This window comes from Opisthocomus hoazin, chromosome 6 (genome assembly GCF_030867145.1).
Source record: "Opisthocomus hoazin isolate bOpiHoa1 chromosome 6, bOpiHoa1.hap1, whole genome shotgun sequence".
NCBI classification, from domain to species: Eukaryota; Metazoa; Chordata; class Aves; order Opisthocomiformes; family Opisthocomidae; genus Opisthocomus; species Opisthocomus hoazin.
The window spans coordinates 59320585-59338218 of record NC_134419.1 but is presented as its reverse complement, the minus strand read 5'-3'; the positions used below and the strand labels follow the sequence as shown (position 1 = coordinate 59338218).

The 17634-nt window shown below is 40.6% G+C and overlaps 2 protein-coding genes across 4 annotated transcripts in view; one reads left to right on the top strand and one right to left on the bottom strand.

Annotated features, from left to right (window-relative positions):
• The window catches only part of MAPK8 (mitogen-activated protein kinase 8), a 332992-nt gene that overhangs the window by 99977 nt on the left and 215381 nt on the right, over positions 1-17634 (bottom strand). The gene's annotated exons all lie outside the window — the stretch shown is intronic.
• LOC104334738 (FERM and PDZ domain-containing protein 2) overlaps positions 3498-17634 on the top strand; it is a 68605-nt gene continuing 54468 nt past the window's right edge. The window contains exons 1-9 of the mRNA XM_075424120.1: positions 3498-3553; positions 5937-6087; positions 7721-7792; positions 8468-8642; positions 9389-9539; positions 9636-9774; positions 10660-10812; positions 13068-13253; positions 14163-14319. Coding sequence (XP_075280235.1) covers positions 3498-3553; positions 5937-6087; positions 7721-7792; positions 8468-8642; positions 9389-9539; positions 9636-9774; positions 10660-10812; positions 13068-13253; positions 14163-14319 — 1240 coding nt within the window. The remainder of the gene's footprint in view (positions 3554-5936; positions 6088-7720; positions 7793-8467; positions 8643-9388; positions 9540-9635; positions 9775-10659; positions 10813-13067; positions 13254-14162; positions 14320-17634) is intronic.

Genomic DNA, 17634 nt, shown 5'->3' with positions numbered 1-17634 from the left:
AAGCTTACTATGCCAACTCCCCATTGTCAGACTCCTGCCCATTTCTATCCTCCATTCCAAAGTTACCCACCCTCCCATCTGCTTTCAGCCTTTTTTGCATCCTGCCTGGGGCACTTCTCCTGAGCTTCCAGACCCAGAGGTAGAAGTTTACTTCTGTACTTCAGAGTTTACTTCCTCTCTCTATGAGTCTCCATGAGAAATTAAGTACTAGGTCCTCTTGCGGCATGGACTCACATGTGCTCTGTAAGCATGTGTGGGCTTTTTATCCCAGAAAATTCTTTCCTAAGGCAATAACCCTAGCATCCACGACATCAGTTACGATGCAAGAAGGTATGCACACTGATTGGTTAGTTCATTAATGCCATAAATAACAGAAAACTGCTGAGTAGTCCTTGCTTTTTCTCACTGGGGAGCATTTAGGTTTGTGATATAAAGCTGCTGTTTGTCATGAAATTTGTAGAAACATACTACCCACACTCTTGCAAATTTGGAAGGTTAAAAATTTACTAGGCAAAAATGGAAGGCATAAAGCATGCTCTCCAGGGACTAATTTGCCTAAGAAAGATGGCAAGAAAACTGGGCACACACCACATTATCACAAGTCTGCCAGGAGATAATTCAGGGAGAGAATACATCCTGAGAAAAAACCCCCATGTAATAGACTCTCAGCCCCAAGGATGAGGAAGGTGAGGTTACTCATACAATTACTGTTGATGCTCTCCTTCTGAAAAGCGCTGCTTTTCTGAAGCTCCAGAATTGCGGTCAATATCAGCAGCAATAAAAACCTGAGATTGCAGCTGCTCCCTATGTGATGCATACGTGTCAGTCACATACCTAGTGACATATAGTGAAAGTAAACTCAGGAGCCTGTTTTGTAAGTCCTTTTTTGAAAAATTTTGGTCATAAACTTGAAAAAGGCTCATTCTGGTGAATTTGTGTGTGTCTCAGTCTCCACTGAAATATTAGTGGCTGTTCGTACTCAGGATTTTGTAAGACAAAACTCTAAAAATACAGGAGAAAACAGAATGTGAGAGCTTGTTTGCTGCAGACATTCTTTCATGAGATAATGTATTATAGAAATGAATTCTTCTCTGAAAAGAAATATTGCCATCTAGTAGAGCACCATTATCAAGGGAGATCAGTATCTCTATCCATACTGTACTTTAGAAGATCATTTAACATATAATAAATTAATCATCTACAGCATCAACTTCTTTGAGGGCCACATGTTACTTAAACATCAGGAATGTGTTGGATTTGTGATCAAAGAACGGCAGTCTGGCTACTGAAACTAGCCAACTTGTCCCACTGCCGTAGCAGCTGAGACAGAAAAACTAAGGGGATTTTTATGTGCTTGTCAAAGTATATTTATATAATTCTGTGAAATCTATAGTGTAAGCAGAGAATATTGCAAAGCTTTCTCATTAAAAAGATTGCAGTTTCAGAACACAGGACTGAATCTTAGCTTTGATAACTAGCTTTGAGTATTTGGCTTATCTCAAATATCACATTTTGTTACTACCATCTGCAGCTTGAAAAAACGTGTTTATACGCATTTTAGCAATGGAACTGTAGATTTTTTAGTTTTTAAAATTGCAGTTGGTGGTTGGTACACTAGAATTCAATGTCATGTTTTCATGTTGGAATTCAGAGTGAAGTCGCAGAGTGTAGTTCATGGATATTTTATCCAGAGAAAAAGCTGACCTACATGATTGCTTCCACACTGCTCATCTTATCACCTCTATCATTCTGCCTATGTAGTAGTTTGATATGCGATTCTTCAAATAAGATCAATGAAATGATGCAAATGAAGAAAAATTTAACCTTCCCATCCTTCCCTAAAGTTTTTAAAACATCTCTGCTGCTAGAAGAAATGTTCATGGAACTACCACTTGCATAAACCATTCTGGGTCTGCCTCTACATTTCAACCTTCAGATATTTGGACAAACCAATGCCTATCCTTTCTGTAGCAGCAGAGATGACTGAAAGTGAAAAATTGCACAAATCTTATTTGCTAAGGACTCACAAACCATCCTATATTCCCACCAGATTTTTATGATATAAAAGTATTCACGATATATTTAATGTATCAAATAACCAGTGGAATATTTACAAATAATTTTAATTTCAGTGATTGTATATCCTACTCTAAGACAGAGAAGTTTCACAGCTTCCCCGCCCCACCAATTTTATGCTTAGAAATAGGACAACGAAAAATACAAGGGGTAATTTCTGAAGATCAAAAGCTGTTTCACAAATTACTCGTATACATACGGAAATAACAGCAATTTTACCTACACAGCTATTTCCCAGATTACATTCCCATGAAGGGTTATGAAGAGGAAATAACAATAACTGCAGAACTGGGAATACTGCTCAGTGTAGTATTCAATTAGCCTTATTAAATAGCCATTTATCATGCCCAAGCAACGACACAATAGAGGAGGCAGCCAGTCTAAATTTCCTCCTTGTTGTAATTGTCCCAAGATCTGATGCTGAGTGCTGCTACAATTGCTTCAATTGTGAAACTTCCTTTATTCATTTCAGGGAGAGTTCCACAGACACACAGGTCATGGGACCCCACTCTTAGTGGGTCAAGGACACAAAGTAGCTACAAGCTCTTCATAAACAGGTAATCAAAACTTATATTCCTAAAAGATGGAAGCTGTTTATTACCAAGTGAAGCAGACAACTAGAATGGCAATGTAATTATCAGGAAATGCCTGGATCGCCATCTGACCTTGTTTTGATAATAGATATTATTTATGTAGATTTAAAGTGCACCTAGACTCAGCTTGGCTCCAAGGGAAACAATCCAAATGCTCTAGTGAAATGGAGCTTGGGCCCTGAACAATCCATACAAAACAAGCACATTGAAGTTTTACATCTTTGCTCTTTACCATTGTGTCCTGACAGACGTGACTGGCCTCCCAGAGCAGCTGCCTTTAGGGTGTCCCAATCAGAATCAGACAGGTAAGCAGCAATAGCTCACTGTGACTGAAACTGGGAAGCAGCTCCACAGAGAGTATGAAAGGGAAAAACCTGTTGAGGAGGTATGAACCATCATTGCTTTCACTGGCAAGGCATTCTGGAGTCTGTATTTGTCTACATTCAGATTTTGGATCTGGTCTTGCCTTGGTGTCTCATTAGCAGAGGGCTGATGTGTTCTGGAGTGGTTATGAGAGACCGTGTATATGATCCATCATTCTCAGTGGATTATTTGCATTTCCATCTCAATTCTGAGATTGATATGTCTCACTTGTGTCCACCACATCCACCGCTGTGCTGCCACGTTACTGAAGAGTATCCCTAGGTAACCCAGGGACAGAAGCAGTAAAGACCTCTGCTCTGTCATGAGGATTAGCCTCATTTCAGCCACGGCAAATACAGCAGTCCTGTACATAGACAAGAAAAGCTGAGAATTGTACAACTGATACTAACTCATTTTCAAAAGCCAGAGAAACATGTGACTGCTGCCGAATAAGAGTTCTCTAGAATGAGTGTTAGCATAGTGCAGCTGTATTCACGGCTGTTTCCAAATGAAGAAGAGATGTAAATACTGTTAGCCTCAAGGCACCACAAGACCAGAATCCCATAGTTAAGCACCGTGTAATCTCTACAGACATCCCATTTAAATTAAGTTCTTGACCCCATTAAACAGGAGTTTCTTCTTTTAACCATGACAGGAGTAATTCAGGCCCACAGGAAATGCTCCATTTAGATCAACTCCCAATTAAATGTATCCTAAGTAAACAGTTTGAACTTTCTGATAAATCACAATAATCTGAGTGATGTGAGATACCCCAGTACACCTCTAAACCTGCAGTAAGAAAGAACTACAAGAAGGCTGCAGGACAGTGGCAGCTTTTGTGAACAAAATCTCTGTCTACCTGTCATACTACTACACACACATACTTATATATGTGCGTGTACAGATATCTATACATGCATCACACACCTGGCAATGATATCAGTCACAGAAGATTTATTTACTGAGTATTTTGGAGCAATTGCCATGCCTCTGACTGCAAACCTGAGTATCATCTTGGTATCCTTGATCTAAAACCATATTGCCAATAAAATGTTCCCCTCCTCTGCTGAAAGATAAATTCTCTTCTTTGAATTTTCAACAAGCTGTTTCCCATAGAACTTCAGGGACTGTAAACTCCACTTTTAGTTTTAAGCATCTGCAATTACATTTCTACCAAGGTCACCATCCTATTGTAAGTACCATGACAACAGTGGAGTTGAAATAATTAGTTTGGAAGCCATTGATTTCCCATACAGCAGGACAACCAACAAAAAACTTAGTGATGGGCTTACTGTCTATAAAGCTCACTAATATCATCTTCCTTACTTCTGTAAGCAGTCCAGCAGACATAATGTACAACTCATAAAGTTAAGCTTGTAAGTATATGCAGGGCTCTAGCCCATATATAAAGAAGACACAGCAGTCAAATCTGGCATCTCTCACTATGCAGGACTAATAACAGAAAGTGTTTTCCACAGGAAAAGAAAGTCTTCTTAATACAACATCTTGGGTTTTGAGCTAATAGTATTTTTATACCCACAGAAGTCACTTCAGGTAATTTTTAGGCATATTTCTTAGTTAAATGTTGATCTTTATGAGGTTACACTGATAGAAACAAAAATATCTAGTTATATTTATAGACAGAGGAATGCAAACCAGGACAGGATAGGACAGAATAGAATAGAATAGAATAGAATAGAATAGAATAGAATAGAATAGAATAGAATAGAATAGAATAGAATAGAATAGAATAGAATAGAATAGTTTGGTTGGAAGAGACCTACAACAATCATCTAGTCTAACTGCCTGACTACTTCAGGGCTGACGAAAAGTTAAAGCATATTATTAAAGGGCATTGTCCAAATGCCTCTTAAACACTGACAGGCTTGGGGCATTAATCACCTCTCTAGGAAGCCTGTTTCAGTGTTTGGACAGTCTCTCAGCAAAGAAATGCTTCCTAGCGTCAAGTCTGAACCTCCTCTGATGCGGCTTTGAACCATTCCCATGTGTCCTGTCACTGGATACCAGGGAGAAGAGATCAACGTATTCTCCAGTAACTTTCTTAAAAACCTTGTGAAACTCCCTGAATATTCCCTGAAGCAACTCTACAATATACAAAAGAAAAGGATAAAACTTTGGGATAACAAAAAAGCTTCTGTGTGACTTTGGCATTTGTTAAAAATGTAATTAACAAAAATCCACCTCAACAAAACATTTCTTTCTCTACTAAATAATCATTCTTTCCTCATTGATAAGACTATATACTATATTTTAAATTTATTCTAAACATACGTGTGTCTGCTAATGTGGAAAACACCATTCCTTTATGGGTTAAAATTATAGTATAAAGACAGATTTCTAATCTGAGATTTCGCACATCTTTCTCTTAATTGAATTGAAAATTCCCTCAGTTCCCTAAGACATTAATTTATTCTAATGAATTAGTACAATTAGTATTCAAATAATTTCATTCCCATTCCTTGAAAATTCTGAATAAGGTAACAACAAATGTTATGGTTTTTTGAAGCTTTTTTGCTTCAGAAAATGAGAAACAAGGAATTGACTTCATTCTGTAGAATTGCCAGAAAGGCATGTGCTAAATTGTTTGCCCATTGGCTTCACCAGACTTAAAGCAGCTAGATCTGTCTCACTAAATGAAAAAAAAAAGAGACTGCTATTGAATTAAAGCAGAGTTTAGATTTATTTATAAAGGGCATCAGTAGTATTATCGCTGTTAAATTATTTTTCTTTTTCTGTAAAGAAACATTTAACAACTTATAACTGACATTGCCCTGGATTTCATAATATTCTGCCAGTCAATGTACTTTAAGCTCTTTGCCCTCAAGTCTGTGTTGTTTTGATTGCATGCTATGTATATTGCTCACTATGACATTCCCTTTGTAGGTCAGTCAGCGCTGTAGAAGAAATCCCTGGTGGAACTCAGAAGAACAGCAGACAGAACCTGCTAAATTTAGGTTCCACCTTCTCTGTGTCTACAAAGGACTACACAGCAGCTGCTGCATCACAGAAATGTTTGTTCCACAGGAAGGAAAAGGTGACTAATGAAAAGCGTATAAGCTGATTTCAAAATGTAAATATCATTGAAGGGAAGCCTCTCATCTGGTTGTCATTCACCAGTGACGTGCATATTAGCTACTGAATCATCTCATTAGATGAGTATTTTAAATTGACAGACTCCAAATTAGGCATGATCCAGTTAGGATGCTCAGAACTGAAGGTAGTGAAAGCTCTTGTCCGTAAGGACTAAGCAAAAGCTTATAATCAAACTCTCTCTGACCTACAAGTGTGATTTCTGCAAGCATCAAACACTGCATGGACTGTTTTCGTCAACCAATTTGAGAGGAGCTTCAGAACAGCAAAAACACTTATGAAGACACCGAACCCAAACATTTGCTGGTCAACAGTGCTCAAAGGAGTTAAATGTTTTTTACAGTGTATGCCTGGACAAAAAGCATAGGCTAGCAGTGACTGTGCCAAACCAATAGTTCACCTAAGGGTCTATTTCTAGTTACTGATTTGTTGTAGGGCTTTATTAAATGGAAAGGGTAATGTTTCTTTGGCAGACAGATCACAAAAATCCAGAAATAACTGGATTACAGAACACTCCATAATGCTGCTGCCCATGGAGCTTTCTGTAGTGGAAATAGAAGGGACAGGTTTCAGGCTGGTGAGTCCTTTCGCCTATTCCCAGTTCACAAGCTCAAGACTAACTGGTGGCACAACTTTGATCAAGAGTTTCAGTTAAATACTTAGGAAAATTATCTTTTTATATATAAATTTAGTTTTAAATTTTGTTAATGTGATTTTTGCTGGGGTAATAATTGAGTTCCTCAGGCAGAGTCCATCAACTGTTACAAAAAAGTACTAGTCCCTCTTTATATGTGACACAAAACTGCATTGTCTGTTGGCAGGACAATATTAGTATTATGAAACAAACCATGAATTTTTTCAAAAAAATATCTAAATGGGTCAAGGTACCAAGTCATGGAGAATGGTTGGAAGGATCCACATCTTACCACTTGCAGACATTTAGTTATTTCTGTCTGCTTCAAGAATCTAAAAGCATAGATGAATCTGGGAAAAAAGCGATATGCAAAATTCCTTGAGGTGGATGTTCAGCAAGAAAAAAAGCATCTTGTGCTGTTGAAGTTTGTTGAAGTTAAAGCAAAAGAATACCATGTCTGATAATAAGAAATATCGTTCAACCTTTATTACAGGGAAGAAAGCAGCTCTGAATTTTAGTCTGGTTCGCTATGGAAGCTAGGCTTATGAAATCACAATGGTGTGTGTGTATGTATGTGTGTACATGTCTGTGACTGTCCTCATAGTAGCTTAGGAATCAAATGAGAAGAGGTCTCAGAATAAATGAAGTTTCTGTAAGCTTAATGAAAATAGGTGCCTTGCAAAGGAAATGGATCTTGGTTAAGTGCCGTTACAGAAGAAAAGGCTTCAGCATGAGCTTGCCCCTAATTAGACCTCAGAGAGTCCAGACAGGAAAGACCCCAAACAGTGAGAAGTCTCCAATCAGCATTTGCATGTTATTAGACACTGAAGTCAATTAGCTACAGCATACAGATCAACAGAAATAGGTTTAATTGGTAGTAGTGTTTGGGATCTTCATTACGTTGAGGAGATATTTATTAAATATCTAAATTGCCTCCTTACAGTTTTCAGGTCCTGAATTTATTATTTTGTCTAGTGAACCACCGGTGACCTTACAGCTGCCTGGATCAATTGTGGTAAGTATGAACTTTAAGAATTTAGAACTAATCTAGTGAAGTTTTATTTGGGGCTCTTTGTAAGTTGCATCTGAATCCCAAACAAGTATTCTTGCCATGTCCTCCTCCCAAATCAAATTAGGGTTCCTGCAGAGGTATTGAGACTTGAAAGAAGGTCATTTAACTCTCAGTGCTATGTAGTTATTTCTGTTGGTGCAAAAATAGCTTAATTTATCCTTCTCGGCTAAGAAAGCTCACTTTAGCACAGGACATTTGAGACGAAGATTATGCAGCAAATATGCAGTGTGACAGCTAATGCTAATAACACATTGGACTCCTCCAGATTGCAGGCACATCCTCTGCCTTTCATTAAGACAAGGTAAAAGGCTGACAGCATACAGCAGTAAAAATGAGGGAAAGAAAATTTGGAATTACTCTCAAATGCAGAATAACCCTGGAGATTGTAGAGTCTGAGTATGTTCAACTGTATTGTTGGGATACCCTGGGTTTTTTAAAATTATAAATGTTTGAGATATTCATTTATGAGAAGGGAGGAAGGGAATAGCATTGTGTTGTGACCAATTCCACCAGGTTATGTAGAGACAGTAGACTAGGGGGCCTCACTAGTAAAATGCTGTGGAACTTGCATTGCTTGTGCTTGGCACTCATTCTTCGTTCTTTGTTACATGTTCTTAGACTAAAAAAGGGAAATCCTATTTGTCCCAAAGGGATCTCAATGTGATTCTGCTCAATGGGCAGTGCCTTGAGGTGCAATGTGACATCAAGTCCAAGGCAAGAGATGTTTTCAACACTGTGGTGGCATATGCAAACTTGGTGGAACATTTCTACTTTGGCTTGGCTTACCTGAAAGGTAATCAGACACAGCTAACAGCTCTCTCCCTCAGTGCCTCTGTAGTCACTTTATTAATGAATTCCAGTAAGATCCTCAGATGAAAGCAGATCCAAAGCTTAAGCAAAAGGAAGGTACGTTGGTTTAAACTATACTGCACTGATGTAAAGCATGTCTCCCCTAGGACCGTGCATCAGCACAGCCATACTCTTACTGGCTGATATTCCCATGCAAAAAATGCTGTGTCTCAGGCTTGCACTGGAAAGTAGCCATGTAGCTCCAGCAGAAATTCCAGGAAGAACTGTACTGAGGAAGGCTGGCTGTCTTTGTTACTAGCTATAAGTTGGAGTACAGGTTCAGCTGTTTTATATACAAGACCCATATCTCCCTAGCCCATTTCTGATGGCAAGCATGAATGAGGCACTAGGAAAAAACATACCTTGTTTGTAGGGCATGAGGATTACAATGGTGTATTCTTGCATTCTGAATGGTGAGCAGAATGCAAGTCCCATCAATTCCTGAGCGATTCCATAGACACCACACCAATCCAGCATTTAACAATTGTAATCCCAAATTACACACTGTTACCCAGAGTTCTTCATCAAAGAAGCAGTGAGTTAAGCCGTGAAACAGAGAAGTAAATCTCAATTGACATCCATGATCCATTTTACTTTTTGTTGCTAGCGATGCACTGAATGAAGACAGGAGAACTTTCAGCTACTGAAGTATCTCCAGCCTTACCACAGACCCCCAAATTCTCATTTCAGGCAAAGAATTTTTCTTTTTGGATGAGGAGACCAAACTCTACAAAGTGGCCCCAGATGGCTGGAATGACCAACCCAGGAAGAAAACTTCCATCATTAATTTCACACTCTTTCTAAGGATAAAATTCTTTGTCAACAACTTTAATGTTATCCAGTAAGTGTGTGGTTCTGCTGACTGCAGGAAAAACAGTAGTATTTAGGGTGACTATTGAAAGCTCCTCCTGTGTTTCTAAACCCTTTTGTGTTCCAGGCACGGCTTGACAAGGCATCAGTTTTACCTGCAGCTTCGTAAAGATGTTTTGGAGGAGCGATTATATTGCAATGATGAGACTGCCCTGAAACTTGGCGCTTTGGCTTTACAGGCAGAGCTTGGCAATTATGCTTCTGAGGTGTGGACAAATAATACAATATTTCTCAGAGGTCTCTCTCAACAGCTTTTGCAGCTTTTGTTTGTCACATAAAGTTTAAAGAAGAAATGTGAATGGCACGTAATTTCAGCTAAGTCCTTCAGTAATCACATTTTGGATTTAATTTAAAAAATTACAGAATTTGTCTGATTAAGGAGCAGTAATGAGCAAGACAAATTTGGCAGGAAATATGGCAGAATGATGAAAGACTTTTGGTCATTCATAATTGATAACATAGCCCAGAAACCCCAGAAAATCTGGGGAAAATTTCCAACATAGGCACAGCTTAGATGTGCAGAGGGGCTTAAAGAGATCAGAAAACATGGAAGAGAAAAATAAACACTCCAGAATTCACAGCTATTTTTTCTGTAAGCTCAGATCCACAAGCTGCAACGATAGGAAGGTTGCTGATGATATATCTGAACTAGTTATCCTTGGTTTCAAGTGTTCAGAAAATACCCGTTCTCTGTCCTATCTTCAGTTACATAAATCAGTGTAGCTCTGTTATTTGAACTCTGAGTGGTCTGATGCATCTGGTCGGATCCATCCCAGCAGTGGGTCCCCCACTGTAAGATGCACTGGTACAGCTGTAGCTGTCAGTTCCAAGCACAGGACTGCAGGCGTGCCTGCCGGCCCAGCTCTGCACACAGCAGTCATGTGTGCTTTGAGCACCTGGCTAAGCACAGGTGCAAGAGGCACATTTGGCTGTCAGGACACTACCTGCTGCTTCCCATCTTTTAGGAAATGGCAACAGGGTGACTTCAGCATACGGGTTACCCTGAAAATGGAAATGCACCAAGTAAGAAAAGTCAAGAAAGAACAAAGAGCTCCTCTCTTATTTTTCCTTTTTTTTTTTTTCTCCCAAAGATGCATGGAAAGAGCTATTTTCGTGTTGAAGACTACATTCCAGCAAGCCGAATAGAGAAAATGACCCTGGCATATGTACAGCAAGAGCTTGCTAAATTACATCGTATGAATCGTTCCCTATTTGAGGATGAAGCTGAACTAGAATTTTTAAAGGTATGTTGCCATACCCCAAATATTATCTATTTATTTTGAGATAGAAAGCCCCTCTCTATTTACCAGTGTCTATTATTTCCTTCTTGCCTGATACAGTGGATTTTAGATACGGTGAACAAAATTGGATAGTCAACAAAAAACTCAGAATTTCATTCTGCTGTAGATACTGTCACTCTAAATAACTTGCATCACATTTACATGGTAGGGTTCTTTTCACTGGTAGTTTATAAAGGGTTAATGCACATTTCAGGGTATTTTCAGCATGATACTGACATGTCTGAGTTCCAGAAGATTGTAAATATACCCGTTGAATGTATTAGAGATGATTATAAAACATGGGAATAAGCACTTTCTTGACTTCTGAAACTACAGCAGCTGTTCAGCCACTTTCTAACGTGTAATGATTATTTGTGAACATCTGTGAACCCCAGAAGTGAGGAAGGAATTATATGAAGTATTTTCTCACATGGCTATTTCTCTAGGGCTCTAGAGTGTCACAACAATGTGGGATTTAATTCCCCCCCCCCCCCAATTTCTCCTTCTCCCCCAAACTTTTGACCAAATGAAAAGTATCAGGGATTAAATAATGGATAAATATCAGTAGCCATTTTGCTGTGGTGCCTCACGCTTTTATTTATAGCATAATTTTAGTTCAGTTGCTCTTTAATTATGTTAGTTTCTCACCTAACACTGTCAGTGGAATTGAAGAAATAGATTGAAGCTTATCCATAATGACAGTCCCATCATGCATGGCAAATCCAATGAAGAAAAGCAGCTTTTTTAGTATCTGTTTCAAGGAATAAGTCTGTAGAAAGAGCCAACACATCATACAAAGAAAGAGAGATAGCCCCCATGCCAAGAACATGGAAATTCCAAATATGAAAGGGATTACAAATTAAAATCCCGATTCAGCTAGTGATTATAGATGCCCCAGTTTTCAGGACCTGAACATTTGCACTCTGGATACTTTCCAAAAAACAGATCTTCTTTAAGTGTTTTATTTTGGTCACTGAAAATCTCTATTCACAGCTGAAAAATCATTTGGGGATTCTACATTACCTTCCCAGAAAAAATACGTTTTAGAATAAACTCGTATTGATTTGCAGATCACAAAAGAGGACAGAAAACCTTCCTCATATTCCATAGTTCTGTAAAGGATCTGGGTCACCTTTCAACAGTTTGTGGCCAAGTGCAGGAGGTAGAAGGACAAGCAACAACACCCAGAACCTCTGGGTGAGTTCCTCAGAGTATCCTCTGCACAGTTAGATGGCAGGGGCAGAAGGTGGCTCCTCAGTCCCTGGAAGTATAATCCTACTTAACTTTTCACCCAGCAATGAGCACTGTGCAGAAAGAAGTGACGCTGAAGATCTGTTACTATAAAATATGGCACTGAAGGGAATTCTGGGGCAGTGAAATTCCCTCACAGTCACCACTGTGAGATACTTTGAGGTACAATTTAGCAAATCCTAAAACTTAAGATTCTTAGCAATGGAAATTTATAATGTCTGACTTTAAAAGATGATAGCCATGACGGAGTAGGCATATGTACCAGAGTGAGTTCATTGCAGGCTGGGAGCTGCAGTTAAGATTTCAAGTTGGTCATCATAGTTATTGTAGAAAGGAAACCACACAAGCCCATAACAATGTCAGAGTAACCCTGACACCAAAGTATTAGTGGTTTTACTAAGATCATCATATTTGCTGTATCTCGTGGTTTCTGGGTTCGCTCAGGGAAACAAACACACAAAAAAGAAAATGGAAAGAAACAAGGTTTAACAGAAGTCAAACAGCATTAATCCTGCATGGATTTCTATTCAGAAATGCACAAAAATGCCAAGTAGCAGAGTACCTCAGTGCCACGGTAATGTTTAGATTATTGTGCAGGAAGCTACATAATCATCCCACCTCTTTAAATAAGGTGTGTGGGAAATAATTATTTCAATTTTACAAATAGAAAATGAATGCATGTAATGGCTCTATGACATACCAAAGTAAGGTGATGACTCTGTGAGGCAGTAGGCATGAAAATTTGGTAAGGGTTTTGAAAGGTTTCCTTGACAGGGTGAAAGAATATTCAGTAAAGACATTCAAAACCATTTCCTGCTCATGGCAGGGGGGTTGGAACCAGAAGATCTTTAAGGTCCCTTCCAACCCTTACCATTCTATGATTCTGTGATTCCTCTCCAATCTACCTACCTTTTCTTTCCATGCCTCTTTTTGAATAATGCATGGTACGTGCACTTTTTCTCTACAAGGTGACTCAGCAGCTTCCTGAATATGGAGTATTATTCTATCATGTGTCCCAAGAGAAGAAAGGAGCAGGAGAGGACATCATTCTGGGAATCTGTGCCAAAGGCATCATTGTGTACAAGGTCAAAAATCACACAAGAATTGCCAGTTTAAGATTCCAGTGGCGTGAAACAGAAAGAATTTCGGCTCATGTGAGTTGGAACCAAGTGAATCTCTTCTCCATTCTACTACTTTACTGCTGCTCTGCCTGTCACTGATAAATTTATTGCATTCAGAGCCAGAATAAGACTCACTGTGCAGAGGCAAGTCCTTCTTGAAAACAGTATAAAATCAAGACTGTATCTGGATGTGGATACCAAGATATCCACTTCTTAGTGACATTTAGTTCTGGAGTTTTTTTGCCAAGGCTGGAATCATATTACTATAAAATTGAGTAATCTGGTATTGACTATTACAGAGACTACGTCAAACTTCTTTATGGCATATTGCACATTCATTCCTCTCTTGTCTTTACTTCTTTCTCTCTTTTGTTTGTTTTCCTACCCACATCAGGTCATGGGATCATGTCTCCCTCTTTCCAGATCTCATTATTGCCATCCTTGTCTCTTAGTGTATTGATGTGTGTTAACAAAATGGTATTGGTGATAAGATTGTGACCCCTTCTAAATGGTATTCTACCATCAGAGGTGTATCAATCTACCATCATACACTGTAGGTGTCAACCTGCATCACACATTTCCTAGCCTGTTTGCTCTCCCAAAATGGCCCTTCTGCCCCTTGAAGATATTTTCATTTTCACATTAAATTGGCTTAATCATTTTAACATCTGTATGGCCACATTTTGCTGGTTCTGTCATCCTGGTCTCAATTCAGTCAAAGCCCAAAGGCTCTTGACTTTTGACTTAGGGCAGTTATGATTCCAATGACTGACATCTCACTAACAACTGTTGAATTCACGATAGACATTTACTGCACCCAAAAGACATGCAGCCAGGCATAAATACAACTGGACAAACCAACAAGATTACACAAATGAAATTTCAGTGCATCTGTGTATTGACAGATATATGTAGCAAGCTGTGCTTTTTTTTTCTGTTTAGAGAAAAAAATTCATGATTGAAAGCAGCTTCAGTGGCAAGAAACACACTTTCATCACCGATACAGCAAAGACATGTAAATATCTGCTGGACCTCTGCTCTGCCCAGCACAAATTCAATGCACAGATGAATTCTAGACAACTTCAGCAAACTTCATCAGGTGAGGTATAAATGCAGTTTCATTATTCAGGCCATAGCACAAGGTTAGGTTTAGGAAAGGTGCATTCAGTGAAGCTGAGAATCAGAACCTGCCACATCAGTTTCACTATGCTTCAGTTTCTCATTTGCAGACTAGAAAATAATCATAGAATTATAGAATGGTAAGGGTTGGAAGGGACCTTAAAGATCATCTAGTTCCAACTCTCCTACCATAAACAGGGACATCTTCCACTAGACCAGGTTGCTCAGAGCTTCATCCAACACTGCCAGGGAGGGGGCAGCCACAGCTTCGCTGGGCAACCTGTTCCAGTGTTTCACCACCCTCATGGTGAAGAATTTCTTCCTAATATCTAATCTAAATCTGCCCTCTTTTAGTTTACAGCCATTCACCCTTGTCCTATCACTACACACCCTTGTGAAAAGTCCCTCTCCATTCTTCCTGTAGGCCCCCTTCATGTACTGGAAGGCTGCTCTAAGGTCACCCTAGAGCATTCTCTTCCCCAGGCTAAACAGCCCCAAGTCTTTTAGCCTGTCCTCCTACTTAACTGGAAGTTAGAGTTGTTTAAGTCTAATTTAGCATGTGCATGTGAGTCGGCATGCACAGGGGGTGGAAAGAGGTTCTCTGATGATAAGAAGTATGTACCTAAATTCAGATTTCTGAAAAAAGTGTGATTACACTTCTCTTCAGGAAACCTGCTGAGAATTCTGAAGAAACATATCAGACTTAACCCAAATGTAACCTGAGAAATGTTCCACAAAAAGAACAGCTATAGCAGTGCCCAGATACGATGGAGCAGAATTTAGTTAACTGTTTGTCTTTGCATAAGATAGGGTTCAACCCTATGGTTCAGTCCTGGGACAAAACCACTAAACCAAAAGCATATCAGTCATACTCACTCAACTATGTAACTGCTAGCTGCTCTTATCTTAGATTTTGCCATATCTGTGGAATATATGACTAATGCCTTCCTATACTTCAGATTTTCAATAGTTTCTGAGACAAAGTTCTGCTCAACCCAGGGCAGTTACGTAGCACTTCTCACCCACAGTTCTCAGCATGCTCAGTAAAGATGGGTGAGGATCATTAAGGGGAAAATGAGGCACATAAGAAATAATAGCCTAAACTGACAACTGTCATTACTCTTGACATCAGTCAAGCAACATGAGTTTTCACTAGCTTATCCATTGCCTTGAACAAAATCATGATTTTTTAAAACCACTGAGTATTTGACCCAGTGAGTCAGAGCAGTAGAATCAAGTGTCGTACCTTATCCACTGGGACACTCCTTTCTCTAGTAAAACCGTAAAAGTGTTGGCAACAAATTGTATCATGAGATATAACAGGATGATTGATATGTTGCTTCTTTCCCACTAAAATTATTTCATGAAAAGTGAAATTCCACCTGCACAAATTTGTTACCATGGAAAATGGAGCTAGGATGACATTAAGGTTCAAGGTACCTTTTGTTGCTTGAGCTCCTTTAAGCTTAAACATAACTAAAACATACAGAATCACAGAATCACAGAATCACAGAATAGTAGGGGTTGGAACGGACCTCTGTGGGTCATCTAGTCCAACCCCCCTGCCGAAGCAGGGTCACCTACAGTAGGCTGCACAGGATCTTGTCCAGGCGGGTCTTGAATATCTCCAGAGAAGGAGACTCCACAACCTCCCTGGGCAGCCTGTTCCAGTGCTCCGTCACCCTCAGAGGGAAGAAGTTCCTCCTCATGTTCAGACGGAACTTCCTGTGCCTCAGTTTGTGCCCATTGCCCCTTGTCCTGTCACTGGGCACCACTGAAAAGAGCTTGTCCCCATCCTCCTGACACCCATCCTTCAGATATTTGTAGGCATTTATAAGGTCCCCTCGCAGCCTTCTCTTCTTCAGGCTGAACAAGCCCAGTTCCCTCAACCTCTCCTCGTAGGGGAGATGCTCCAGTCCCCTTACCATCCTCGTAGCCCTCCGCTGGACTCTTTCAAGTAGCTCTTCATCTTTCTTGAACTGGGGAGCCCAGAACTGGACACAGTACTCCAGATGAGGCCTCACCAGGGCAGTGTAGAGGGGAAGGAGAACCTCCCTCCTCCTGCTAGCCACACTCTTCTTGATGCACCCCAGGATCCCATTGGCTTTCTTGGCAGCCAGCGCACACTGCTGGCTCATGGTTAACCTGTCGTCCACCAGGACACCCAGGTCCCTCTCCGCAGAGCTGCTCTCCAGCAGGTCCACCCCAAGCCTGTACTGGTGCATGAGGTTGTTCCTCCCCAGGTGCAGGACCCTGCACTTGCCCTTGTTGAACCTCATCAGGTTCCTCTCTGCCCAGCTTTCCAGCCTATCCAGGTCACGCTGAATGGCAGCACAGCCTTCTGGTGTATCTACCACACCTCCCAGTTTGGTGTCGTCAGCAAACTTGCTGAGGGTACATTCTAACTCTTCATCCAGGTCGTTGATGAAGAAGTTAAACAAGACTGGGCCCAGTACTGACCCCTGGGGGACACCACTTGTCACCAGCCTCCAACTAGACTCAGCGCCGCTGATGACAACCCTCTGAGTTCTGCCATTCAGCCAGTTCTCTATCCACTTCACCGACCACTCATCCAGCCCACACTTCCTCAGCTTCCCTAGGAGGATATCATGGGAGACTGTGTCGAAAGCCTTGCTGAAGTCCAGGTAGACAACATCCACGGCTCTCCCTTCGTCTACCCAGCCAGTCATGTCATCGTAGAAAGCTATCAGATTGGTCAGGCATGATTTCCCTTTGGTGAATCCATGCTGACTACTCCTGATAACCTTCTTTTCTTCCACTTGCTTGATGATGGCCTCCAGGATAAGCTGCTCCATCACCTTTCCCGGAATGGAGGTGAGGCTGACCGGCCTGTAGTTCCCTGGGTCCTCCTTCTTGCCCTTTTTGAAGACTGGAGTGACATTGGCCTTTCTCCAGTCCTCGGGCACCTCTCCTGTCCTCCAGGACCTCTCAAAGATGATGGAGAGTGGCTCAGTAATGACATCCGCCATCTCCCTCAGCACTCGTGGGTGCATTCCATCGGGGCCCATGGATTTGTGGACGTCCAGATTGCTTAAGCGATCCCTCACACAGTCCTCCTCAACCAAGGGAAAGTCGTCCTCTTTGTAGGCTTCTTCTTTTACCTCCGGGGCTTGGGATTCCTGAGGGCCTGCCTTGGCACTGAAGACTGAAGCAAAGAAGGCATTCTGTAGCTCTGCCTTCTCCGTATCCTCCGTTACCAGGACACCCACCTCATTCAGCAGTGGCCCCACGTTGTCTCTAGCCTTCCTTTTGCTGCTGATGTAGTTGAAGAAGC